This window comes from Hippocampus comes, unplaced genomic scaffold (genome assembly GCF_001891065.2).
Source record: "Hippocampus comes isolate QL1 unplaced genomic scaffold, H_comes_QL1_v1.1 scaffold174, whole genome shotgun sequence".
Lineage (NCBI taxonomy): Eukaryota > Metazoa > Chordata > Actinopteri > Syngnathiformes > Syngnathidae > Hippocampus > Hippocampus comes.
The window spans coordinates 3,849,204-3,877,172 of NW_017805983.1; the positions used below are offsets into that span (position 1 = coordinate 3,849,204).

The following is a 27,969-nucleotide window of genomic DNA, read 5'->3' on the forward strand; positions in this document are numbered from 1 at the left end:
AGTTGGCATGTGCAATCGCAGAGAAGAAGCCGTATCGACGTACAGCCATTGATGTGCGAACAGTGAAGAAGTTGTAATTCTGTGTTCATTACTTATTCATATTTGTGAAAATGTATTCATCGTGGCAATAGTCAGGTACTGTGCAATCATATAAACAGCTCTTCCACATCACCACACTGGTGAATTTAAAGTGGATGAAGTAGTGCTCAGGCTCTTTTCTTTTCTTTTGTTTTTTTGGTTTGCATTAGATGCAAGTTTAATACAGGTTAGTGAAAAGGTCAGGCATGTCTGTTTCTCCTCAGGACGCCTTAGATTTCTTTGGCCAAGTCTTCTAAAATTCTCTTCATCTGGAGAACAAAACACACTTGTCTTGATCCACATGGCAAGAGGACATATGAGCCCGAGCGTGCACAAAAGTTACCTCAGACCAGGTGACCCGCCCAAGCAGCCTTCCTCTGTCAGTGACAAACACAGTCTGCCCCCCCGCAAGTCTCAGGATGCTTAAAGCCTGAAAGAAACATTGGGATTCTTCCCTAAATAATAGTAGTTCTCAAATTCAGTCAAATTAAAGATTTGAAAAGAACGTCTTGGGCAACGTCGTGAGTCGGCATAAAGACCCACTAATGGAAATTTTGCAGATGAACGAAGCCCAGCGGATCCGCCAGAGGGAGAGCAGCGTGGGTGTGGAAGTGGTTACAGCCAACTTCGATCATGTCCAATCAAAGCACCTCTTTAATTCTTGTTGAAGGTGGCATGCTAGTTCAGCACTAGAGACTCGACATGGTGGAAGCACATCTGCACCCGCCCGTTCATTTGCCCCCTTCATCATTGTGCAGCTCAGTGGAATGATTTGAAAACATATTTTACAATGGTTCAGAGAGTTTGATGCCCGATGTTCACATATTTACCAGTGTTCTACATTGAGCCTGTGTTAGACGTGGCCTGAGACGGTGTAAGGTTTCGATCAAATATCTGTCACTCAATTGTCATTTTGGCAGGCGCATCTCCACGACGCTCCTTCTGGTGTGCTTGCCCCCCCAGCTTTGCAGAGATCAGTCAAACTGGCGCACACGTGCCTTGTGCCGATATGAAAATCAGGATACATCGACTAAAAAAAAAAATAGAGCCTCGAGTATGGAAGAAGTGTTCCCTATGAATGAACTCACACATCTACATGAATATTCGCCAAAAGCGTTAGAGTAGATCAAAGGAGGAAAACACGCCTGCATCTCCATGCTGAGGTTCTGGGTTCAAATCTCAGCTCCAGCCTATGTGGAGTTTTGAAGTTCTCCTATACACCTGCTTTTACCCACATCCCCAAAACTTTGGTTTTAGTAAAGACTATTGTCTATAAGGGTAAATGTGAATAGTTTGCATCACGAATAAGTAATTGTGATTGTGCAGCTTAATCTGGTGCACACCTTGGCCACCAGGGGCCCAATAAACACATAGAGACATATGGTCACTCACTAGTAAGCCTCAATAATTGTCATTTGTTTTACAGAAGATAAAGAAAATACACTTGAGTATAAAATTGTATGTCTACACCTGCTGCACCATCATTTGTGTTCATGAATTTGTTGATTGAAGGGACAGAGCACGTCAACACAGATGTGATTCGTTCGTCCTGAACTGGCTGGCAGCCAATCGCAGAAAGCGGAATGTCTTGAGGCATTTAGCTATGTGGATGTTTAAATTACAAAACAAGCAATAAACAGCTTGAAGCCTCTTTTTTGAAGAATTGTTCACTCTCTACCAAACTGCCACCAAAAGGCACTCGGATTGCAAAGCAAATCAAAATGTCCACACAGAAAATGTGGCTCAACGATGGTTTGTGTCCTTAAAAACCTCTAAGTTGGGTCATTTGTATCTAAAGGCACTATCATGCTTCCTTCTATCCTCATTTGTTTTGCATGATTTCCTTACGTCTGTACTGTACTGCTTTTTATGAGAGTACAGAAAATAACTTTTGGGCCACACAGGTGACAGTACATAAATCAGAAGTAAAACAAACATTTGCTGTATGATTTGGAATTGTCATACATGGTTGACTTGCTTTATTAATCCCAAGTGAATTATTTAATGAAATGCAATAATTATAATAATGATCTTCTCACCTCCTGAATGGTGTTGTGAGGACACAACAGGGCAAAAGAAGGTTGAATGCTGCATACCTCCTCTAGATGCCGATCCACTCTCTGAACAAGGACCAAAACATGAAAAAGTTCAGACTTTTTAATTTGTTTTTTCTGAACAATTGTGTGACTGATGAAGGTTTTGAGAGATGAGAGTTTGTGTGTCCCAAAAGTCATAGTGGGAAGAGAGGAAGAAATAATTACTGGCCTTTTTTGCAAGCGTCAACCAATGGCGTGATCTCAAAGCATTCACATTGTTCAGCTGTCACGATTCAGTGAACCTCTACCTATTGGATATTTAAAAATTCCCCTAGTCGCATTTTTCTTTCCTGGGGAACCCATCCTTAGCCAGTTGCTAAAAAAAAAAAAAAATCGACTGTTTGTGGTTTTGTGGTATTTCTGTAACGCCCGAGATGTCGCACAACAGCACCAAAGGCTTCACTAAACAGAAAAGAAGAATTAGTGTCAAGGAAACATGTTGAAGTGCTCCATCTGACTTAAGAACCAGTGTTGCACTGTAATGGGGGAGGAGCTAAGTTTGGCCTGGGTTGTTAGTGGCATTTCAGTGACTTTTTTTTAAATCAAATAATCTGGAAGCCTTAGCTTTCTAAAGGGTAATGCTGCAATATGACTGACATGCTAAACTGTTTTGGCATCATAGTTTGTAACGTACTTAGTTTTTCAGCAATTAATAGGGGCAATTCTATTTTTATTCACTGACTTAAAGTTTACAGTACTACGAGACTGTTCACAGTCACCCATTTCTTGCTATGAAATGGTTTGACGTATTAAGCCTCAATGCGGTGCTCATGGTTCTATCTTTTCGAAGACAATCTTTCCGCATGCCCGAGCCAATTGTGAGCTTATATATTGAATTAACCATCAACGCTTTTTTGCTTGAATCAGCTCATTTTGCCTCGGCTCGCTCTTTTTGTGTTCTATACCAATAGTGAATGTGAGTGTGTGTGTGTGTGTGTGTGTGTGTGTGTGTGTGTGTGTGTGTGTGTGTGTGTGTGTGTGTGTGTGCGCGCGTGCATATACAGTTTTACCTGGGAAATGCCACATTGACGCAGAAACATCAGCAGCTGTGATCGCGTGACAAAGCCCAGCAATGTGGGTGCCTCTTCAAAGGAGAGAAAAGCACATCCATGTGAAAAAGAGTTGGGCCAACCAAGGGATGAAAGATTACTCAGTGAATTTCTCTCCATTATGAACAACCATTAACATCCTTCCCAGAAGAGCTCTTTCATCACAAAACAACAACTAAAATTGTACCATATACAATTATCTTTTCCGTTCACAATCTGTTCAGACAAAAACTTTTCAGTTTAATTGCAGATTATTGTGAGCTTTCTGTCTGACTATGATGTGTGCTGAGAACGAGCACTATTTTCCACATGTTTGTGTGAGCCCACCATGTGAGTCCACTACAGGGATTTGCGTCTCGCTGCTGCTGTTCACAACATGTCGGACCTCCTCCGGGCCAGCCGCTTTCTGCAGCTGCACTCGTTTTGCTCCCAAAACGTGTTCCAACTGCATGGAGAGAAGCCTGTCAAAGAAGAGACACGTTATCCTCAAAGCAGCCTCCAGTCAATGGCAAATGCTCTCTTATCACATATTTGTCACCGCAATTCCGTGGAGATTTAAGCTGTTACAGAAGGCTAAATTAGATTTGCTCCCCCTTCTCATTGTGCCGGTTCAGGTTTAGATTCTTGCTCGCTGTGTATATTATGGAGGAGATGTGATCGCTGCACTGAAATGATCGCAGTTTGATATACCCAACATAGCATTTGTTGCACAGATGAACGTGAATACTAAATACTGTCAAAGTATTGGTATACCCTGGACGGATCCTGATGAGAGAGGGCAGATGCGGCAGCCTCTTGCTGATGGAGACAGCGTCATAGAAAGATGGGCGGCTGCCAGCGCGAGCGACGCCATTGGCCAGCAGAGTGGCAAGGAGGACGGGAACAACGTGGCCGAATTGACCGGTTAACTCTAAGGCCAAGAGGGCCGGTGATAAGGTGTGTGTCACAGCCCCGGAGAATGCTGCTGCACCTACGCAATGACAACAGCGACACACATCAGGTCGAATCATGTACAGAGGTGCCTTGAGGTATGAGACCAATTTGTTAATCAAATGGAACACATTATAACTCATAGACGGTGTATGTATAACTCATGTATAATGTATAACTCATCCCAGCTGCCTTCGGGCAGTGGGCGGGGTACACCCTGAACCCGTTGTCAGGCAATCGCAAGACAATACATAGACGAGCAACCATCCGCGCTCACACTCACACCTAGGGACAATTTAGAGTGTTCAATCAGCCTGCCATGCATGTTTTTGGAATGTGGGAGGAAACCAGAGTACCCAGAGAAAACCCACGCAAGCACGGGGAGAACATGCAAACTCCACACAGGAAGGCTGGAGCTGGAATCGAACCCAGTACCTCTGCATTGTGAGGCCGGCGTGCTAACCAGTCGACCACAGTGTCGGCCAGGACTGTGAAATCTTAGATTTCTTTTAAATTGTTAAATTTATTTTAAATTGTTGATTTTCTTTTAAATTGCACCCTGCATTACAATTTGAATGTATTGTACTTGTTAAACCCTATAACGTTGTTGGTTTTGTTGTTGTTTGTTTTGTTTTTACCGGCAAGTGCATATCTCCCAGGATTAATAGAAGACCATTCCTGTGTGCGGGAGGAAATGTAAAGTATTCCTTCTGCAAGCAAACGACCCATAGCTGCCCCTAGAAATACAGAAAACAAAACAAAGATGAGTATTAACTAACAAACATCTGCACAAAATGATCCGACTTCCTGTCTATATTGCAACAACCAATGTTGAATATAAATACCCACACACCCCTGTTCACATGCATTTCTTCTACATATAAAAATTGAGACCAAGGTAAATGATTTCAAAACTTTTCACTACATTAATGTGTTGTAAAAAGAAAAGAATACTGCCCATACGTGGGTGAAAATAGAAGTTTACTGAATTATTATTTGGCCATCTATGAGTAGTTAACAAATGTTTAATACCATATGATTTCATGGGGGAAATCCATTTTATTAGTTGTTCTTAACTTTCTATTAAAGTGGATGGTGACTTTGCCACAATACAAAAATCGGATTTTGGGCCGACAACAGTTGAGAAAAACTTGTCTAAAAATTACGCCAAAACTCAAATGTCTGCATCCAAGAGGTATTTATTTTTTTCAGAGAGATAGAATTTCATTTCGATTTAAATCTAATGGAAAGTATGCCATTGGGTAGATCAGGGATAATCTCGAGTGCCCACTGTAAATCCCAATGCCATTTTGTTTCAATGACACACCACAGAAATGTTTTACCCCCTCACTCACCATAGATGAAGACTGGCATGAAGTACCCGGCTGGCAGAGGCAAAGTGCAGGCAAGCGCCGACATCCACAGCTGAGAGGCAACAACATAAAGGCAAGTCTCACCACAGGCCTCACGAATCCAATTCAATCTGGCTGCATTCATTCTGCAGCATCAATTTGACGCAAATAATGGTGGGTGTAAAGTGCAAAGGCTTATTATGGATGGACTGAAAAGAGGAAAAATGCATTTCGTTGCCAGTAAAAGGACAAAAATAAAGATCTAATAAAGTGAAAAAAGAAAAATGTGGTCTATTGAGAGAACAACATTGCGAGCGTAAATTGCGTTAAGATGAGGATTGTTGAACCCTTGTCAACCCTTCAGAAGAGGTTTAATAAACACTGAACTCTGTAGGAAAGAGCTGAATGCATTATCTTTGCCTTCACATGCTCGTCTTTCTCAGTAACGAAATGGCACATAAATACAAACACTTTACACAAAGTACAATGAAGCTAATCTCATAATAATAAAAATAATAATAATAATAATAATGATGATTTTATTCCTAGTTGTTTTAACAGACAACAAATCCTTTCAGAGCCAGGTTTAAGAAGACACTGCCGTTTCAAAGGTTGAGTAATCTTGAAACGGCTCATTGCCCTATGAAAATGTCAGTCGCTTAGTACAAGATATTAGGGCTAATTTTGTCTCCAGTACATTCGGTCCTCCGTTTGTACCTTCATAAGCAGAAAGACAGTCAGCGACAGGTAGACGGAATAGTCAGACGAGCCCCACTCTGTTTCCAGCTGCCACGAGGCATTGTGAGATTGAGACGTCCACGGTGTGTTTTCTAGTAAGGAGGTGAGCAGCTGCTTCATGGTGGACTGAATTTAACAGAAAAGAATAAGTTAGCCATTAGTGTTAAAAAAAAAAAAATCCCATTGTGGATAAAAGCTGGAGAAATATCTCATGGTGAACTCACACTAAGCCAGTGTTTCCCAAGCTTAATTGATGTGAGGCACATATTTACATTCGAAAAAATTTATAAATATTGAAATAATGATTTATGAACAAATCTACTTACTCCTATCGGCGACCTAGTATAAAATAATTTCATTATTCTGTTTGTCATTTACACATGATGGGTATGGACAGATGCAGCAAGATCCATTTGTAGTAAATATAATGATGATTTGGTGAAATTGGATAATAGCACGTCTGATGATCTCTCACTGCACAGTGGGTGGGAATCACTGCACTTGGCAATCTGTGCTGTGCTTGAGCCCACTCAAATCCTAAAGTCCGGTACACTTGGCTAGGGTCACCTCTCTGATGTGTACTCATGTTCGGTACACTTCCCACAAGAGAATGGCCATGGCCTACCATCACTGGCACGTTATACGATCGAAATCAGCGGAACAATTATGATGTCATGCATTTCTCCCAACACTTCCAATCACATATAACAAAATAACAAATTCCATTACTGGTGTAAATATAGCAGAATAATTGTGACTATTCAGATTGTTGCACTTGTCTACATCCTTTAATTCCCTAAAAAGAAGACAGGCTACTGACACCGAACGTTCCCAAAAATAAAACTTTTGGAATGTTGATATTTAATTTTAAGTGTCCTTGAATTTGTTCCTGTTTACTGAAAACAGAAGCAACTTGTATTTTATTTTCATTTTGTTCCCATAATGATTGATCGTAATTACAGGTATGTTCCCATTCATATTTACAGAAAACAGAAGCAAGGTTTTTTTTTTCTCCGATGTGGCCCGTGATGTAAACAAGTTTGACACCCCTGCCCTAAGTTCTAACCAGGAGTAGTTTTCTTGATGAAGACCCACCTTGGAAGCCATGTGTTGTCCCATGGAGAGAGGGAAGGTAAGAGATGCCAAAAAGAAGGCCACTACGGCAGAGTACAGTGCTTTCCTGCACAGAGAAGCATCACTATCATTTCAATTTCATTAGATTTTTCTTACGATTATGTTTGATTTTCATTGGTAGTTACCGTTAATTATTACTGGTACTACTCATCCATCCGATTGTAAAGATTGTAATTTTCGAACTATGTAAAGCACATTGAGTTACCTTGTGCTTGAATCGCGCTATATAAATAAAGCTGCCTTGGCTCCACCACTGTGTGTGTGTGTGTGTGTGTGTGTGTGTGTGTGTGTGCGTGTGTGCTCACTGTTTTTTCAGTATGTTGATGACCCCTGCGTTTGTGGTGATGAGCTCCAGCATGAGGCGATGCAGGGAGAGGTACAAGCAGCTGACAGCTCCACAGAGCCACCTGTTTCCAGCACACACACACACACACACACACACACACACACACACACACACACACACACACACACACACACACACACACAGTCATTAGCGGTCATGATGAGGCTAAGTGGAAGAACAACACAACAGCTCAGAGTTTCCACATGACCTAATGTGAATATGAATCAGTCAGATGTCTTCACTGGGAATGGAACTAAATTGGATATGAAGAGTCAGTCAGCATCAGCTCACCCCAGCAGAGCAAAGAGCAGAATCTCTGACGGGAGGAAGGGTAATTCCATGGGGAAATTGGTTTGAAACAACACCTGAAGAGTCTCTGAAGGGACAAAACAAATCAAATCTTCCCTCATTTAAGTTCAATTTGCTTTTCCTGAAATCTGAACCTGATATAAATTGCATCTAAAGTCATTAAAGTTTTTTTCTCATCCATTTAAATAATGGTGAATTATTCTGTGCCAAACAATTACTGGGCTTGTGCAAACAATCCTTGAGTGTGTGTGTGCAAACAGTATGTTTGTCAGGAAACAAAGATGACCTCAAACTGGCAGGGTACTACATGCTGAGTTAAAATATCTGAAATCAGACAGAATTTCGATGCCACTCCATCTCCGCTATAAATAGCTGTCTGGAAGCTTTTGGAACCTCGCCGTATTGATTTGTGCCCTCTAAGCTGGAAGAGCATTAAGAAGGCTCCGTTGCTGATGTTGAGCGATAAGACTCAGTGTGAGTCCTGTCGGTCCTAGATGTGAAAGTGCCTTGAGAAAATCTCTTGAAAAGAAGATAAACACTGAAAACTGAATGTTAAAAGGCTGTAACACCCCTGCAAATGGGCTTTATTGAAAGTGAAAAATGGTATAGGCTTATAAGTTGACTGCATGTATAGTCGCTAAATGGGCCTGCATGTCATAGAACATTTCTTCTTTTAGTTTTGTTATTAGCATTATAGGAGTTGAGCAGCTTAATAGACCATCAATTCTAAATTTGAAGGAAAATGTAGAAATTGGAACTTTGTCTTTTGTTTTTTTGTTTTTGTTTTTGTTTTTTTACTTATCAGTTGTGATGGGCTAAAGACAAAGATGGCAATGATTAACCCGCACCACATTTTTTGAACTATTGTGCATCATTTTTGCACTGATAAGATAATTTGCCTTGAAAGCTGGACTTAAAAATGCTTTTCAACATTTTAATGAACATTTGAGAAATGCCTTTCACACATTCTTATTATTTCTCACTGGGAGAATTTAAATTAAATTCCAGAATAACAGACGGAGGAACAGCCTCCAGCGCAGTGATTGCGAGCAACTTAGTGTACTTACGCCACAAAATCAACTTCAATATGCAGCCACACATTTTCTATGCTGTTTATCTTCATTAGGCTGGCTGGGAAGCTAAAGTCTGTCCCTTGGTTAGCTATAATTAAAAAATTTCAAAGCATTTTTGAAATCTAATTTTCCACAATACATCTTATAAATACATCAAATGTTCCCATCTTTTAATGTTGTGGGTCAACCATGTTTTACCTTCATCGCCACTCCAAACAGACAACAAGCGGAAGGTCAATGCGCCGCAGGCCACTGAGAAGAAACATGGGAAGTAGTTCTGCATGTCGAAGTGAGAGGACATCACCTCCATGCTGAAGAGCACACCTATGGGGACGACAAACAAAACAAACATTGACCTTTCCGAGCCTCATTAGCTTAGCTGGCTAAGCTTGCTAATAGCTAGAGCTAACATTAATTGACAAGCAACACAAGTACTGTACATTGCTTACCTTGCACCAGACAAAGGTGATCTTTTTTTTCAACCAACACATACAGGACAAATAAACATAGTGTACAAACATATGTGTCATTTAAGCCATATAAATGTGTGTGTGTGTGTGTGTGTGTGTGTGTGTGTGTGTGTGTGTGTGTGTGTGTGTGTGTGTGTGTGTGTGTGTGTATACACACGTAAGATGGAGGAGTATGACAAATTTGCATGAGCTCAGTGGAACTGTCGAGACATGCAAGTGAGAGGATGATAAAGACGAGGATAGAGTGAAAATGATGGAGGACCAAAAGAAGAGCACAATTTAGGAAGATTTTTTTTTCTTACCACTAACAGGTGCTCCAAAGCAGCTCGCGACACCGACTGCAGTGGCTACAACTAACATGTCTCCATCTGCTTTCTTACAGACAACATAAAACAAGGACAATGAGCTGATTTATTCAAACCACCATTAACCTGCACTAAGTGGACGGCATGCCTCCGCTAGGGGGTATCAAGCAACTTAAAGAAAGATGCAACAGCCTGATTATAAAAAAAAAAAACTCGAGAAAATCTAAGCTGCAAGTAGCAATGAGTGGGCCCTTGTACCCCACATTTGTCACGGTTGTGTCGAGTGTATGACTTTATCGAGTGTATGACTTTATGTGAATATACTGTAGCCTATGATGTGAGTTTGAAAATTGTCAGAGGCGTCACAATGGCAGCAATACATTTCTGCCAGTAGGGCCATCTATGAATCTCTGAAGGCCAGGTTCTTTTTAACACATAAGACAAGTTTAGCCAACACACAAGACAAGTTGGGTCAAGCTCTGACCTGACAGAATTCACTTATTATTTGGGTTTGGTATTTTATGATGAGTCAAACATTGCTCCGAGCTTCAGCTTCCATTTGCAGTGAGGAAAAATGCACGGTGAAAATCAGTGTACAAAATGAACTCTAAAAGTGGCAATAACCAAAATGGCAGACATTCTGAGCTTGGTTTACATTGGTTTGGTCTTGGTGATCTACTAACGGTGCAAAAAATGTAAATATTTTGAAAAAGTGCAGAACGGCTCATTCATGGGCACATTTTCAGAATTAACTAAAGAATCACCAGGAGTGCCTTGACTGGTGAATTTAAATTGTTTTGTGACATCATAATTTAAAAAAATTAATATCTGAAATGGTTAAAAAAAATCCTCAAATTTTGTAGAAGATAAGGAATATATCACTGTGATTATTCTTATTTATATGTCTCCATGTGTTGCTCCACCATTTTTTTCAAATGAATTGAGTGGCATTTGAAAACAAATGGTGGAGCTGTAAGGGTTCAAAAACTGCAACAAGCAATGCTAACCGTTAGCAAGTCAATGGCGTAACAGTAGATGTACTGTTAATTCTAGTGACATTGGATTGTACAGTTGAGGTTTTTTTTTGGTTTGTTTTGTTTTTTCGTCAAAGGCTTCTTCACAGTACTGTACCTGCTTTGTGGCTTGTAGTAGTGAGCAGAGCTTGCTCAAGTAGCCAGCCATCATGGTGCAAAGATGCACAAATGGACCCTGATGTTCGGAAATAAACACCTACAATAAATAACAGAGAATTTTGAAGACGCATATGCAATGGAAGAAACCTCTCACCACTTTTCCCAGGAAAATTGTGCTCCCAGCTGCCAGTGTACAAATGAGACCCAGGAACTTGATGAACATGTTGGTGAGGGATAAGTAATGCGGAAGTTGTATGCCCGTCAGCATGGTCCTCACCTCTGGTATTCCGGAGCCTGACAACAAAAAAAAATGAATAAAGAAATTACAAGACTTAACCATCAACTCGGGGGCATACTTGCATTGTACCTCAGTGTAATGAAGCATTTCTCTGGGATACTTTCTCTCAGCACTTACTAAAAGTATCCATCGAGATTATTTTTTTTTCGGGGTTAATTAGGTATTAAATTAAAAATGTGACCAAACTTCATACTTATATTCTAGCTGGAAAAAAATGAATTTTTTTGTTTGTTTGTTTGTTTGTCAAAATAAAAGACATATGAAGCCAACCAAAAAAAAATAATCAAATGTAATCTAATTTGTTAAATTGTCCATCAATTACTACTTTTTAATAGGCTGTATGAGAACTAAAATAAAAGCAATCTCCATTACATAACTGAAACATGAAAGTGAAAGGCGGTTATAAATAAAATGTATTATTATTATTATTATTATTATTATAAGTTATTTCTTAAACATAATAATTCAATATAATATGACACAGTTTAATTTGTGGACAATTTTATTGATTATTTCATTGTCAGTAATTCATTCCTTCCACATACAAGATATGACTGTATCCATACTTATGTAATACACATGAGAGAGAGAGGGAGAGGGAGAGAGAGAGAGAGAGAGAGAGAGAGAGAGAGAGAGAGAGAGAGAGAGAGAGACTCCAACAGGAGGTTCCAAACTTGAGTTTTAAAATTGAGAGCTACTTCCTGAGTAATGATGAATGTAAAGTATACCCACTTTTGAAATGACAAGTTTGCTCAAACTACCTTTAATTATACATTATTAATATGATATTCATATATGTGAGACACTTATCAGCTGACCTTAGCATAATATTTATGAAGGTTATGAGTCAAGGTTTTTCTGAAACCAATGCTTGCATACTCCACTCTGTATTTTGTGTGATGTCTTATTGGTCCCGGCTAATGAGTGTTTGATAAATGGTAACATAGAGATCAGAAAGTCAATTTTTTTGGACCTTAATGTCTATCCTGTGTTTTCGCCTTGATTTGACTGTTTGATTGTATGGCATCCTTGTGCACTTTGAAAGGTGACTTCACATACAGTAGATTTCGTTATCATTGCCATGTTCCTGTGCGGTGGCAGACAGACCTGTGGAGAAGGGACAGATGTTGTGGCAGAGTGAAGCTGAGATAGCACAGAGGCATGCTGGGTAAAGAGTCCAACAGAAGAACTGGAGCAGACTGCTACCCTCCAGCTGGCTATAAAGCCACTGGTGAGCTACAAAAACACACACACAAAATCTCAATCATTCCACTCTTACTGGAGATGTCTGTGAAAAAACATCGGGGTGAAATTGTTGGCCTTTGAACATTATTTGGTAGGATTTATTCCAAAAAGCGCTTTGATAGTTTATAATGAGCTTCTGTCCCCCCAATTACACATTTGCACGAATGCTGATGTCGCTTGAAAATAGCGCAAGCCGTGCAAGGACAACATAGTGTTTGTTTTATGCCTGTTTTGTACAATATCCTATTAAACTTTGCTGCAGAGGGTAATGTCGTCATCTCCATGTGTGTTTGTGTACCTGTCAGGAGCTTGCTTACACTCAGGTCCATAAGAAAGCTGAGAATGGCGCTTAACATTCCAAGAGCAGCATAGACGTACCATTCCATCCCGCACACTCTTTCCAGGCAATATTTTAGCTTCAAAAGACAACCTATGGGATAATAAATGGGTAACAAATATGAATTCAAGTCGATAAATAAAATACAAGAAAGAACATATTAATTGAAACAACATAGGAATTATACATTAAAGGTGCCATATTTGCCTTTTATTTTTCAAGCATGTCCTTGCTTTCTTGTATGTTGAGGATTTCAAAAGTGTTGCCCTCTAGCCTTGAAGCAAAATTACCCATCATGGCCTTGTATGATATATGCTCCCCAATTGTGAAGTTGCTGCTTATGATACTGGGGCCAAGTAGGTTTTAATGAACTTGATCTTTCAAAGGTTCTCTCTGCTTGAGCCACAGTGACAAGAAATAAGAACAATTTGAAGACTAATCTAGAGGGCAAGTCTACCGTAGAGTGCGAATTGGTAATCATTGGCATTGTAAAGGGCTTCACTGGCCTGTAGACGAATTGGCGACCTAAGAGAGGCTCAAGTCTCATGTCGCTATGACACCTCCTGGAGACGATCCGGATTGCTCGGGAGTGAATTGTAAACGTCAGATTTTGAACAGTGACCTTTTCGAGCCTTTTTCCAAGCCTCAAACATGTCTCGGAGACTACGGTAACCTTTTCAACCTTTTGGAAACCAAGGAGTCTAAGGACCTATCGCGGGGATGTCGCTGCCAAGTCTATGTAACAACGCCTGACCCACTAGACTAGACCATGTGAAGGTGAGACTATGTGACTGAGCCCACGCTGACCTCTGGGCAAATTAGTCTCACCGAGACACCGCCCCGGTGAGAGCGCAAGCAATACTTTGGTTTCGTGAGTGGTCTGAGTCGCTCAACTGATCAGCCCTGCCGACGCCTCCGCAACTGAGTTGGGTCCATTAAGCATTGTTGAATCACCATTTGTTTCCCTATCTGCTTCCAAGAGTGTCCCTCCTCGCTTGCCATCCTGTAATCGTGCGGTGGCAAACCGCAGCGGACATGTTCAACTCTGGTTGTTTGTATTTAGAAACACATCTTTTATACACAAGTCAGGCCATTACACAATAGAAAACCATTTCTGGAGCATTTTCTTTTTCAGCGGCATGTTGCCGATCCCTCAAGCCATGTGTGTGATTTTTTTTTTTTTATGCATGTCTTTTTGTATCCATCCATATTCTTCAACGTATCTGGGGTCAGATCACAGGAGCAGCACCCAAAGTCGAGTCTCAGACTTCCCCCTCCGCATCCTCTTTGCCCAACTTTTCTGGGGAGAACTCAAGGCATTCCACAGCTATTGCCCCAAGTCAAGATAATGGATGGATGCTAGGCATACTACTGTGGTAAAGCCCCCACTGTAACCAAGTCCAGCAGTGAAAGAGAAGCTTGACCTCAATTATCTTAAGACCGTAAATGTCAAATGCACTAGGGCACACCTGTGATGAATTGATGGCATCTGCAACGATCAGAGTCAAATGTCAGACCTTTGACAAACCCCCGGGAGCGTCTGTATGGTTTCTGTGGATCAGCGGGGAGCAGCGTCCAACTCTGGAACGTCTCTTCGTTTTGAATTCTTCTCTCATGTATGCGGCTGCCTCCATCACTTTCATTCTGACGAGACTCATCCAGGAGCCTCATGGTGCCTTCAAATGTTTGTTAATTCAAACAAGCACGAGCTAAAAATCCGTGGATAGAACTGCTTGGTTATCGAAGCTAAAATCCAAACTGAAGAGACTTACCCGAATAGTGTTGTACGATGTGTTGGCAAGGTCGTGTGTGTGTGCAGGTACTGCTGTGGGCATTAAGGCAATTGAGCAGTCACACTTGGGAGAGCTGCTAAGTTTAACTCTTTGGAGAAAGATTGCTACTTGCCTTTAATATGACATAACCAGGGAATGATTTACTAAAAGGAAGAACAAAACACAGTCTTACAGTCCTGATGTCAAACAGGGCATGAAAATAAATGTGACCAAAAGTTTATTCTCTATCAAAACATGCACTAAAAGTGAATTTTGTGGCATCGAAATGGTAAGTCCATGTTCATTAATAAATACCCTACCTTTGACCTTACACAATGATTACCTCCACTTGAGACCTGAGTCTCAAAGTCAGGCTCCCTTTAAGAGGTGTGCAAACATATTTATGTCTTTCATGACCGCTGTTACCCATACACATGCCCACACACCTACACTTGCCTTGAGGCAAGAATGCAGACACTGTTTTACTTTTCTCAATTCCACCTCCCCTTCACACTTCCAATTAGCACTTATGCTATTTTAGAGATTTGAGATCTGCCAGCATTAGTCGCGCACGCAAACACACACACACACACACACACACACACACACACACACACACACACACACACACACACGCACACACGTACACGCGCGCACACACACGCACACACACACAGAAAGGTAGAAACGTACAAAACATGTTTCTATGGAGACACTCCACCAAAGGTAAAAGCTGAGTCGATTTTTGATTAACAATAATTGAACACAAGGGCAGGATGTGCATTAGACACCCGATTTTTGTTTTCCTCAGACCAACAAATCAGAGGACAGAAAAATGCTGGCCCTCAGAAACTAATCTGGAATCTGATTTGTGAAAGAAACATTCCAGTTATTAATATAATTTGATTTACATGGCCCACGAGCATGACTAATTCTAAAGGCTCTTGGTTGATTCAAGAGACATGGTAGCACACAGAAGCTGGACTCTGTTTGGACAAAAAAAAAACCAAAACAAAACAAAAAAAACTAACATCCTAATCCCTGGTAATTCAGGCACAGAGGCACTCCCTATGCGCAGGTAAAGCACAGTTCGTTAGGTATTATCATCTGTGGGGGCACCATCGTCCACCGGGTGGCCTAATTTGCGCGAAAGGACGCATTTCGACATCAGAGTACGAACGTCATGCATGAACACTTCATCGTGCACTTGACATGTTCAAATATCCATCACTACCCCACCCTCATTCCATATTAATTTGACATGTTTCTATTTTTGGCACGGTGAGCGACTATTTAGCACGTCAGCCTCGCAGTGCAGAGGTGCAGGGTTCAATTCCGGCTCCGGCCTTCCTGTGTGGAGTTTGCATGCTCTCCCCATGCCTGTGTGGGTTTTCTCCGGGTACACCCGCTTCCTCCCACATTCCAAAAACATGTGTGGCAGGTTAATGCAACACTCTATTTTGTCCCTAGGTGTGATTGTAAGCGTGAATGGTTGTTTTTCTGTGTGTGCCCTGTGATAGGCTGGCCACCAGTTCAGGGTGTCCCCCGCCTCCTGCCTGAAGACAGCTGGGATAGGCTCCAGCACGCCCGTGACCCCTGTGAGCATAAGCAGATCGGAAAATGAATGGATGGATGGATGCATTGATGGATGGATGGATTTTTCTATTTTATTGAAATATTTAATGAATGATCATTTAAAATAATACCATTAAAAACGTTTATGAATTATAAAATGTCCAGTCCTTTATTTGTACAACAGCCAAGAAATGAACAGACTGAAGTGTCCAGAAAAATAAATACATCTAATCGCAGCTCTGAAGGTCAGCGAGGCTTGAACAAAGACACACATCCTGTCACTTGGAACTCATGAACATACAAATAAAATAAATGAACATGTAACATGATAAGACCTTCCTTGCTTCCACCATTTATGGTGATGGGCTGTGTTTTCCTGTCTGCCGCCCTTATGTAACACACAGCAGCTGAAACGGACACACAATCTGTTCGGAATGTACACAAACAAACGCACAGCACAGATTCAATGTCACTGCTGAGCCAGGCAGGATTACTCGATCACATTCATTCTTTTAAGTACATTACTTTTCATTCTTTCAACTAACACATCCCATCTAGTCACTCCAATTTCTTGTAGCTGTAATATGTGGTCAGTTTCGGCTTTCTTTCTGACAGTTGACCACAGTTATTTCTGTTGATGCTGGCTCCTTTCTTGCCTATTTGCATCGACAAGTGTAGCATCGAGTCATTGGCCATAACTTTACGTACACGTGCACATAATTTTAAATCTGAATGGACTAAAAACTAAGCTTTGGCAGAGACGATAGCGTTGTGTCATTGTCTTTGGCCAAAGAAATGGCCACTTTGAGGACTTTCCCATAGTCAAAATGGGTATTATCTCAAATACTGTATACAGTACTTGCAAGTCGGGTCACTCATATCTCACTGCACCACTGTAATAGCTTTTATTTCCATAATTGCAAATTTTCCTGGGAACACTGCACATTGTATTCCAAAACATAACATGATGTTCAATTGCAGAAAGTGAAGGAAAAGTAACACACAGTTGGAAGCAAATATAGTTGCAGGGTGCATTTTTCTTTTTTAAAAAAAAAGCTAATTTTACAGTCGTCAGTGGAAAAAAAACTTCCTGTCAGTCACTAAACTAGTTGCCTGAACTGCAATTTACATCTGCTTCACATGTGCATTGAACAGCCCACTGCAATTATTCCCAACGAATGTACTCAACATTTGTGAACATGCAAGGGCTTGTGGTGTACCAACAATGTAAACGGCTCGTCATTGAAGTCTAATGGGTGTAACAACATATATCAAAGACATTAACAAAGCCACAAAGTTGAATTTGAATGTTGTGGATGTCATCAGCCAGACGTCATGAATTGCAGAGTATTAATAGACACTAAGCGTGACACCGCTAAGTCCCCGACACCCGGACAGCTTTGTTTTCCAGCGCATTCTTTCCATCTTTGTTTGGCTCCCAACTTTGCTTTGGAGATAAAATATTTTCCAACCTACTCAGAGCTTAGTTGGTAGGTCACTTCTGTGTCAATAAGAAAGTAATCAAGTTAAAAAAAAAAAAAATTTATTCCTTAGGTGGAATTTTGTAAGTATTAAGTATGGTGGTGTCAGCACCTTGTTCGTGATGGCATCTTTTCATTGGCCTCTATGGAACATGAGCACCACAAATTCTGCCTAGCGACAACTGATGTGACCTGGAAAGAAAATATGAACAATTCTGTCCATGTACGACTGTACATCACTGCATCTATTAGATACATATGTAACAACAATGTCATTGCTCTCAGGAATTTCGTTAATGTGCTGCAGTTTCCTGGGAATGTAGCTTCCTAAGGGAATTATTCGATTCATTGTTCTGGTACAAAAATTGCACTCCTGAGTACATTGGATAGGATACAGCACGGGTGGCCATATAGAGGAGCGTAAACAGAACAGCTCACGTCATTGCGAAGACACACACAACAAACCAACGCTTACACGAGCACAGCAACATGATCTTATCATGTCAAGCCGCATAATTGGTCGCAGCTTTACAGTCAAGTCATTCATGAACTGGTGCTTATTCCCTGTACATGATTTAGGAATATATCCATTTAAAAGTGATACTTTACAAATTTTGCCATTTTCAGCAGGAACAAACTAATATTTTGTGAATAATGAATTATATAATATATATAATCACGACATAACAATTTTTCATGTACAATAAGCACCTTTGAAAGGGTACTTTGCCATTTGCTGTCGACTGAAAATGACATCACCTGTTCTCAGGGGTCAGGTAACAACCAATCGGGGGTCATGTGTTTTCAGTTGACAGGAAGTGGCAAAATGTGTTTTAAAAAATGCTAATTGGACATGAAAAATAATGAAGCTATCAAATTCATTCTCGACGAAATATGAACTTTTTAGAACGAATGAATGAAGGATGTCATTACTGAAAGTCCAATATTATGGAGTGTGATACAGTATTTGCTCATTGAAATCCACATCACAACAACTTCTTATTTCTTGGGGGGGAAAGCTGGAAAGGATTTATCGCATTTCAGATCAATTCAGTGTGAAAATATTTATTTGAGCTGCAAGTGTTCTGAGCATTGAAGAAATTAAACTTGTATCTCAAGGCTGCACTGGACAGGTAATAAAAACAATCAGTGTTTCTCTCTCTGCCTTTGTAATTCCCACAATAATGCTTGCAGGCAACGAACCAGATCATATGTTCGGTTGGCTACCAATATGTTCGCATACATTTAGATTTCTTTTTTGAAACAATGTGAAACCTCTGAAGTCAAAGTTCACAATTAATGAGCCTGAAGTGGCTCGTGTTGAATAGCCCTGTAGTTGGGTGATGCAGCACAGTACACACACACACACACACACACACACACACACACACACACACACACACACACACAGAGCGAGATAGAGAAAGAGGCAGAGAGAGAAAGAGGCAGAGAAAGAGAGAGAGAGAGAGAGAGAGAGAGAGAGAGAGAGAGAGAGAGAGAGAGAGAGAGAGAGAGAGAGAGAGAGAGAGAGAATCTATTTCAGGGATGGTGAGGCAGGAATGACAACTGTTCACATACGCACACACAACTTCACTCGCAGCCGGTCTCGATTAACTTGTCCAAGCACAGATCCTTCCCAGTCGCTCAGTGCCGTGTGCTGATAAAAATAGCCCATTATCACACACGTGCATACCTCCTGTCCACAAAAGGACTGGCACTGCTTATATGGGGTATAAGGGGGTGGGGAGTGGTCGCTAAAGAGTACCAATATAACAGGATGTATTGACCTCATCAAACACAAATTACGATTGATTATGAGAAGATAAAAGTAGAGACCAAAGACATAAAGTTTTGCCTTGTCGCATTTAGTTGGAAAGTGTGGAAGAAGAAGTGAGCCCCTCTGCCTTCTCCCTTCACTCTGCCTCCTCAAGCAACCTCTGCCATCCATGAGTGCGAGCAACTCTTCTGCCTACCGATCGGAGCGGAGTTTCCATCAGACGTCGTCCTCGTCTTCCTCCAGCAATCCGTACATGGAGAAGAGTCACGGGATGTTTTCCGAGGACTTTAGCCCCTTCATGAGGTCTGGCGGTGACACCTTGGGCTTTTCCAGTAAGTGAAAGGCAATTGAAAGCATGATGGTAACAATGTCAGACAGAGACAAGAGGTGAGATGAACAGAGCTATCTCATAGCTGCACTATCTGACCATACAGTGCTGCCTTGAGAACCAAGTTTAACTCATTCCATGACTATGCTAGTTGTATATATATAGATTTTTTTGTCTGGGGACTCTGAGGGAGGCTCTCCTATTGTTGGGTTTTAAGTAAGTGAGGTGATTAAAAAGCTCCTCAATGGCAGTGTCAAAGGGGCAGATGAGATCCGGCTGGAGTTCCTAAAAGCTCTGGATGTTATGAAGCTGTCCTGGTTGACATGCCTTGGCAACATCGCATGGACATCAGGGACAATGCATCTGGACTGGCCGGTTGGGATGGTTCGGTCTTGCTGTTTGGTCTCTGTACCGACCAGAGATCGGGTGAGAAGCTTGGTCATCGGGTAGAGTTGCTGCTCTTCCGCATTGGAAGGAGCCTGATTAAGACACGCTGGAGAGACGATGTCTCCCAGCTGGCCTGGCAACGCCTCAGCATCCCCCTGGAAGAGCTGCATAAAGTGGTCGGGGAGAAGGAAGTCAAAGCTTCCCTGCTGAAGCTGCTGACCCCAGGACCCAACTCAAGACAAATGTCAGAAAATGGATGGATGGATGAGGGGATGTAGGGGTATATTCTTTTGTTTTTCTTATGCGAGTTATTTCCGCACTTTCAAGGTGTGTTGATTCTCCCGTCGAAGCTTCTGACACACCCACACCCACACCCACCATGCGTAACACCTGGAAATTCCTATGCCACCGTCTGTGGGTGGCCCTAATCTCCGGGTCATAGTGTTTTCCTGAGATGTGAATTCTTTTGAAAATATGTCACACTTCAATGTGAAATCAACTCGTGGATCCAGAAGTTAGAACGATCCTCTCCAGTGATGTGTGCACAGCTCATCTTCAGGCTATGGTACTTTGAAGGAGCAAGTGCATTTTCATTCAGTTTTGCTTATGAGACGATTCAAACCGAGTGAAAGTTGACCAGGTCGCCAAGCAACACAACACGCGTAGCACACACGATCAAATAAGCAAAAAATCTGTAACTCGTGGCCCATTCTGACTGTTTTTTTTTTGTGATCAATGCAAGTCCAAGTCCCATCAGCATGTGGAAATTTTCCTCACCAGTGAAGAAAAAAAGAGAATCCTGGAATTTGTTTCCATCTATTTAGGATATAATGTAGATGTTTGGCCATCTTTGGAGTGGTGAACTACACCCTCAAATGGGCGCTAATCAATCATTGTGACGCATTCCTTTCCATTGCTTTTCAAGGCTTCTGACTGGCTTCACAGCTGGCAAACGCTTGATTTTTGTGTGTAGGTGGAGACCTAAAATTCATAATCTGCATGTATTTTGGGATTTAGCCAAATTGTTAGATGGTTGAAAAGACAGGAAAACACAAATAGAATTGTTTACTTTGAATTCAATTAAGGAGTCCAACCCAGCCGCTGGGGGGCAGTGCCCTCCCCTGGGGGTGCACTGTTCCCCAGTGCCGGTCCCAAGCCCGGAGAAATGGGGAGGGTTGCGTCAGGAATGGCATCCGGCGTAAAACTTTTGCCAAGACGACCATGCGAGTTGGTAGGACGGTTTACAGGGGCGGATGGAAATTACTGACTCGCTGTGGCGACCCCTGAATAGGGACGTGCCGAAAGGAGAAGAAGAATTCAATTAAGGAGTCCATGAAATTGTTGCCTTGGCCAAGTTTTTTTTTTTTTTTTTTCATTCATTCATTTTCCGAACCGCTTTATCCTCACTAGGGTCACGGGGGGTGCTGGAGCCTATCCCAGCTGCCTCCGGGCAGTCAGGCCAGAGCTGGAATTGAACCCGGTACCTCTGCACTGTGAAGTTGACGTGCTAACCACTCGACTACCAGGCCGCCCTATATATCTATATCTGTCTATATATCCATCCATCCATTTTCTGAACCGCTTTATCCCCACAAGGGTCGCGGGGGGTGCCAGAGCCTATCCCAACTGTCTGCGGGCAGTAGGCGGGGAACACCCTGAACCGGTTGCCAGCCAATCGCAGGGCACACAGAGACGAACAACCATCCGCGCTAACACTCACATGAGGGACAATTGTGAGTGTTCAATTAGCCTGCCACGCATGTTTTTGGAATGTGGGAGGAAACCGGAATACCCGGAGAAAACCCACGCATGCCTGGGGAGAACATGCAAACTCCACACAGGAAGGTCGGAGATTGAACCCATGACCTCGGCACTGTGAGGTCAATGTGCTAACCACTGGGCCGCCCTCTATCTATATATATACGTAGCTATATCTATCTATCTATCTATCTATCTAGACAGATAGATAGATAGATAGATAGATAGATAGATAGATAGATAGATAGATAGATAGATAGATAGATAGATAGATAGATAGATAGATAGATATGTTCTATATGTGTACGATATGTTCAGTTTTGACAATTACTAATGAAAGAAATATCCTCCATTAAAAATAATATGTGTACACGTCACCTTTAAATGGACTCTACGGGAATTTGTGCTCTCGAAATGTCACAATTGTTTCGGGAACCATGACTGGCACCCTGTATATCGAAGCAGCACAAGAGTTGTCAGAGTGCATAACAATGGACACACACACACACACACACACACACACACACACACACACACACACACACACACACACACACACACACACACACACACACACACACACAAGTTGGAGAATGCCGGACTGCCCGCCAGTAGAGTGACTTCAGACACAGACTATCTGGATGACGCCTGCACAAGAGCCATAACCAAATGGTTGCTCAGTTACCGGTGCGCACACAAATACACGTGCTTGTGTCGTATAGTTCTCGACTGAGGTCACAATCACATACCAGCCTAAACAGCTGTCACTGTCCACACTTCCATCACGGCTGACATAGGCCTGCTCGACTCATCTACTGTATGCATTATAACACTGGCTTGTATACACTGTCTATCAGATGAAATGTCAAAATGCCAGAGTATCAGAAACTGTCAGCAAGAAAACAATGAGTCATCTTACCTATGTCTCAACAGTCTGCTAATGATGATGAAGTAAAAGTATTGTTACTTTAAAATCATATGATTCAAGTCAAATTAAAAATTAGTCCTTCAAATAATAACTTGAGAAAGAGTAAATAAGTATTCAGTGAAAAAAAACTACTCAAGCACTGAGTAACTACAAAGTAACTTCGCGTGTTGATCTTTTTTTTTAATCAGAGCAAAAAATAAAAAATGATAAACATTTTTGTGCAAATTCAACCATTTCCCAACAATGACTCTGTAGCTAAAAAAGATACAATAAAATCTTTAGAATACGAAAAACTAATTTGTTATTTTTTTCTTTGCTCATAAAGGTTCATCAAAAAAGGAGAACTTCTGCTTTCTGTGGGATTCTATGAAATCAATGTTCTCCTTCAGCGTGGAGCGGTGGATCCTCTGCTGACAGAAAAAACATCAGTGAGGCTTCAGGAAATTTATTCATATATTCAGGAACTGGGTTTATTGATAAAATCTCGGCTTTTTAGGAGCTCTAAATTATATTCTAACCTTATATTAATCGTCATTTGAAGCACTATTCCAGGCCCACCCACAAGAGGTGAATATCTGCACTGCAGAGAAAAGATATACAGTACACTTGTCATATTCTGTTCCGCATTGTTCTGGTTTGTTTTCCCTTTTTCTTTTGCACTCCCCGTGGTGAGTGTTGGTTTTAATTTTCAAAAACATATATTAAACTCATTTGCTATCCAAGAAAGATGTGGATGTCTTTTCAGATGCCACACATTCAATCCCAGGTTTAGATTTCTTTCAATTTTTTTTCCCAAGACTTAGGGTGTAAAAGGGTCTGAAAATGGCTGTTACTGAATTAAGAAACAGGAATTGATTGCAAATTGACAATGCAGAAAATGCACAACTGAAAATGAATTAAGATTAAAACGGTTTTGTCCGTAATATGTCTGTAAATAGTCCCTCCCAAATTTTTGAACGCCGATGTCACATACACACCTGCATGTCTCATGTACCTCATGTCATTTTGAATGTGATCGCAGTAATTCAAAAGGCCCAGTGTGGGTTTGCACTCAGCATGACAGAGTATGGGACTCAAACCAAAAATAATTTAGCGTATTTAAAAAAAAAGACTTTACAAAGATACTGTACATTTTTTATACTCCTAACAACGTTGATTTTTTTTTTTTTTTTTTGGGGCAGGCGGAAGTGGCAAGATCAAAGCGCTCGGGGACACGTACCAGTTCACGGTGGACGTTCGGGACTTCTCCCCTGAAGATGTCATCGTCACCACGTCCAACAGCCAAATTGAAGTCCGCGCTGAAAAGGTTAGCAATGTGTTATTTGGCTGCTCACCAAGAAGGCCAGTTTGATTCCGAAACATCAAACACATTGACAGACATCCTGGTCATGGTAATCCGCAAAGTTGAATTGGGCCAAATGGACTTTTCTTGTTTGTTGAAGAAACCTTTATACAAAAACCTTCTGCAGTTCAAAATTGATAGGTGTGTTCCTATTCCTGCCACTGCCCGCCATGCATACCACTTAACAAGTCACTCATTTACCTGCTAACAAAACAGCTCATTCGGGCCACTATTCCCGTGGAATGACACAATTTTGCGCGGTGGACACATGTCAAACACTCATGCAGTATGCACAGGCCATAGGTGATGTGCAAGACTTCCTCCTCTGTCAAGGAAGGGTCTTTTCAGTTTGACAAAGATTACTTTTTTCGCATCTCTTTCAGACCAGTGGTACTCTCTATCCGGAATTTAGACATTTTTGGCTTCGAAGTAATGACTTACCTTTTTGAGATGTAAATGAACTGCTGACTCTGAATGCCAACCCATAAAAAATGCATTCCCGAGTGGAGATGTTAGTGAATTGTAGTTTCATCAACTAACAAAAAAAAACATATCTATTTCATCTTTTGAGCTTTATCTGACGTCCCTGGTGTTCTTTTCCCCGAGTGACAGTTGGCCCAGGATGGTTCCGTGATGAACACATTCACCCATAAGTGTCAGCTACCCGAGGACGTAGACCCCACCTCGGTGACGTCATCACTCGGAGCCGAGGGGACGCTCACGGTCCGGGCACGGCGACATCCGGCCAAACACGAGCACGCAGAGACCTTCCGCACCGAAATTAAGATTTAGGAGAGGATCCACAGAGATACACACTATTCTATAATTCACTTGGAATTAATTCTTGTCATGTGTTATGATATTATCAGTTGTGTGAATAAAAGTCTCGCACGTTTGTGTTTTTGTCATTTGGAGCCATGCAAAATGCCCCGTTCATCTAAAATACTCAAATACTGACAATTTAAACAATGCTTTTAGAGAGAAAAGTGATCATTTCTAACTGTGCTTCAGTTTGAATACTGCTGGAAAGGGAATAAAAGAAAAACATTTTATCGCAAATTACCTTTAACTGGATTACTTAAATAGTACTTGGTTAAAATTAACATTGGCTTCTATTGTAGTACATGCATCCATTTTTTAGCAGTGTTTCACCTCATTCAGGTCACTGGTGGGCAAAGCATCCATGCAACTTCCAATTATTGGGCAAGCGTACTCCAGGGCAGTCAACACCAAGACAACAAGCGCAGTGTGAAAAGACCTTTAATATGCAAAACTACTTGGAGCCAGACTGACCCCTTGTGGTTAGATGGCAAAATTGCAGTTCTACTTTCCAACGACGTACTTTCATGTGGGCTACTGTACTTTGTTGACCGTAATCTATACCATACAGTCAAGCAAAATGATGTAATAAAAGGCAATACCAAAAACACCTCGCGAGGACCTCTTGCGTACTGTCTAAAAAACATGACTTCTATACCATGGCCAGCAGGGGGAGGCACTATTGTTTGAAAAAAAGCTCCAAAAAAAGTTAAAAAGTGACGTTGGGACTGTAACCTACAAGACTTAATTTGAGTTTTAAAATGCACTGTTTGAATTACCATGTTCCTCTATTTTTTTCTTGAGGGGGGTTCTTGTTTAATCGTCCCATTAAAAATAAAAACCTTTATGGTGCCAGCTCAGCAGCACAGTACTGTAAGTTGAGGGGTTCGTTGTTCATAAATGGATGGCTCTACTTTAAGAAACGGCAAAAAAGAGAGATGGATTCCGTTTGAACGCAGCTTTACTTCAAGACGCCTGCTCCACAGTAAAATCGAACAACACTCCTCTCGTCTCGGCCATGAATTACTTCCTGCTTTTCCTTACTTCAACAGCCAATCATAAGCTATCAATATACTCCATGTCTAAGTAATTATTAAACAACAGAATTCAATGTAGGTAATTTTAACATGAAATTATATGATGCTTAAACATAAAATGATAATAATTAACAATACTGTATAACATTTTGAGTTGAGAATAGCATCAGTTTACAGTACATTACTTTAGTGGTTACCTAGTCTGCCTCACAGCCACTTAAGAGGTCAAGAGTTCGAATCTCACCTGCGTCCTTCCTGTGTGTGGAGTTCATGTGCTTAAATTATTCTTTCGCGGTACTAAAAAAATATGATCAGTGTGCATCTCAAACCACAAATTATGTTATTCCCCCCAAAATGTTTTCTTTAATTCAGTAATATATATGTGTGTATCATTGAGGTTGTAAATTATGGCTCTATGAAAAAAAGCATGAATTTGTATATGTGAATTTGCATGTAAATTCATACAGGTAAATGCATGCCGAATAAAAATATATTAGAAGTAGATATGTAGTAGGCCTGATATACAAAGTGATGATAAATGTCTTCTAAACTTGACTTACCAAAGAGAAGAGGGTTGTTAATAAGCCTGCCAAATTTGATTGATTAAAATAATTGCAGAGTACATGAAATGAAAATAAAACAAAAGTCTAAAAAGTCAAGCCATTGGCCTACTACGTTTGAGCTGCAAAAATAAACACGCGGGTCATGGGATGACAAGGCACTCTAAAACAGCAATGCAGAAACACTTTCATGAAGTGCTTGTATCGGATCTCAATGAAATTGAAACCATTAAAGAAAAAAAAGAAAAAGAAAGAAAAGCGCACGTTTCCTGTTGTTTAGTTGACTTTTATGGTTTGACACTGACCTTTATGTCCTGACAATTGTTGACCGTATTAACACTTACCTAAAAACTTTATCTTGGATCTGAACATAAACATGATCTCATCTTCAAACCACCAGTTTCATTTTGAACATCCTTTCCGAGACAACCTGTAACAGAGGCTCCTTGGCCTTCCTTCTTATTTTCTTTGCGCACGTGCGCCAAGGGCAACAGGCGGAATGCTGGGAAAAGTCCCGAAAAGGCCGAGCAACGGACGACAGTTTTATCCTCCAGCCCGGTGAGGAAAAGCGCCGGGGGTTTCTGCGGCTTGCGCGCACATGTGAAGCTTGTTTCGCTTATTCAATCGTTTGCATCTGCGAGGACTCCCACAGTGGCAGACACAATGAGAGCTTAATATTAGGCTAAGGCTCACATGACATGACAGGCGCGGTGATGCATGTGTGTGTGTGTGTGTGTGTGTATATAAGTGTATAAATGCTGCAAAACCACCGTCTGCTTTCCTCCCATCTGCTGAAGCACCAAAATAGTCTTCAGAGGACGTGAGAGCGGGAAGGACTTTTGCTGGCTAATGCTTCTGGTCACAAAACTGGCGAGGTCTGTGAAGGCGACACCAACAGGAAGTGCCTTTTTCCAATTCACTCCCTTCTCTTATTTTTTTGTGTGTGGACCACCTTAGCTCTCCTGATGGAGGAGAGCGAAGCCTCGGGGTCTAACTAAAACCTGCCCTCCATGTGCTCTCTAATTGCTTTAATGACGGTAATTATCTGCTGGGGTGCATGTTGTGCACGGGACGATTAATGGCCTCCACAACATATGCAGACAGGCGAAAATGAAGAGGGGGGGGGGCACTGAAAAGTAAGGAAAGAAAATCCACCCACTTTGGAGAGGGACATCCTGCTGACTACAATAAATAGAATCATAACACAGTACTGGCAGTCTTTGTTTTGACGAGAATAGCAAAAATGTTCGATGAACTTTTGCTTCTTGGAAGTTTGCAGATGTGAATTGGATGTCGGACCCACGCGGGTAAG

General features: G+C 41.3%; 2 protein-coding genes across 4 annotated transcripts; one reads left to right on the top strand and one right to left on the bottom strand.

Moving 5' to 3' along the window:
* Window positions 1-24,846, bottom strand: clcnk (chloride channel K). 2 transcript variants are annotated; one of them, XM_019890959.1, is made up of 19 exons: window positions 24,683-24,846; window positions 12,855-12,986; window positions 12,419-12,547; window positions 11,168-11,307; window positions 11,012-11,089; window positions 9,878-9,950; window positions 9,304-9,429; window positions 8,015-8,099; window positions 7,683-7,784; window positions 7,339-7,423; window positions 6,223-6,369; window positions 5,509-5,578; window positions 4,792-4,890; window positions 3,977-4,193; window positions 3,551-3,684; window positions 3,185-3,258; window positions 2,118-2,198; window positions 422-508; window positions 1-347 (listed from the first exon to the last, which is right to left on the bottom strand). In XM_019890959.1, the coding sequence occupies exons 1-19, from the start codon at window positions 24,771-24,773 to the stop codon at window positions 309-311; spliced, it is 1,989 nt and encodes a 662-aa protein (XP_019746518.1). In that variant the 5' UTR covers window positions 24,774-24,846; the 3' UTR covers window positions 1-308. The 2 variants fall into 2 exon arrangements, with proteins under 2 accessions (XP_019746518.1, XP_019746517.1); XM_019890958.1 differs by lacking the exon at window positions 24,683-24,846 and adding an exon at window positions 14,411-14,584.
* On the top strand, window positions 19,485-25,137 carry hspb7 (heat shock protein family, member 7 (cardiovascular)). 2 transcript variants are annotated; one of them, XM_019890963.1, is made up of 3 exons: window positions 19,485-19,831; window positions 24,073-24,205; window positions 24,854-25,137. In XM_019890963.1, exons 1-3 carry the CDS (start codon window positions 19,668-19,670, stop codon window positions 25,031-25,033), a joined length of 477 nt encoding a protein of 158 aa, XP_019746522.1. In that variant the 5' UTR covers window positions 19,485-19,667; the 3' UTR covers window positions 25,034-25,137. The 2 variants fall into 2 exon arrangements, with proteins under 2 accessions (XP_019746522.1, XP_019746523.1); XM_019890964.1 differs by having other exon boundaries at window positions 19,491-19,830; window positions 24,081-24,205.
* The last annotated feature ends 2,832 nt before the right edge of the window (window positions 25,138-27,969 follow it).

Excerpts from the sequence above, each read along its gene's own strand:
- clcnk (XM_019890958.1), bottom strand. The coding sequence starts at position 14,564 with ATGAGGCTCCTGGATGAGTCTCGTCAGAATGAAAGTGATGGAGGCAGC. Across the intron at positions 12,548-12,854 it reads TGTAAGCAAGCTCCTGACAG|CTCACCAGTGGCTTTATAGC; the intron begins GTACACAAACAC and ends GTGTTTTTGTAG. Across the intron at positions 3,259-3,550 it reads CCCTGTAGTGGACTCACATG|AGGCACCCACATTGCTGGGC; the intron begins GTGGGCTCACAC and ends TCTCCTTTGAAG.
- hspb7 (XM_019890963.1), top strand. The coding sequence starts at position 19,668 with ATGAGTGCGAGCAACTCTTCTGCCTACCGATCGGAGCGGAGTTTCCAT. Across the intron at positions 19,832-24,072 it reads GACACCTTGGGCTTTTCCAG|TGGGGCAGGCGGAAGTGGCA; the intron begins TAAGTGAAAGGC and ends TTTTTTTTTTTT. Across the intron at positions 24,206-24,853 it reads TTGAAGTCCGCGCTGAAAAG|TTGGCCCAGGATGGTTCCGT; the intron begins GTTAGCAATGTG and ends CCCGAGTGACAG.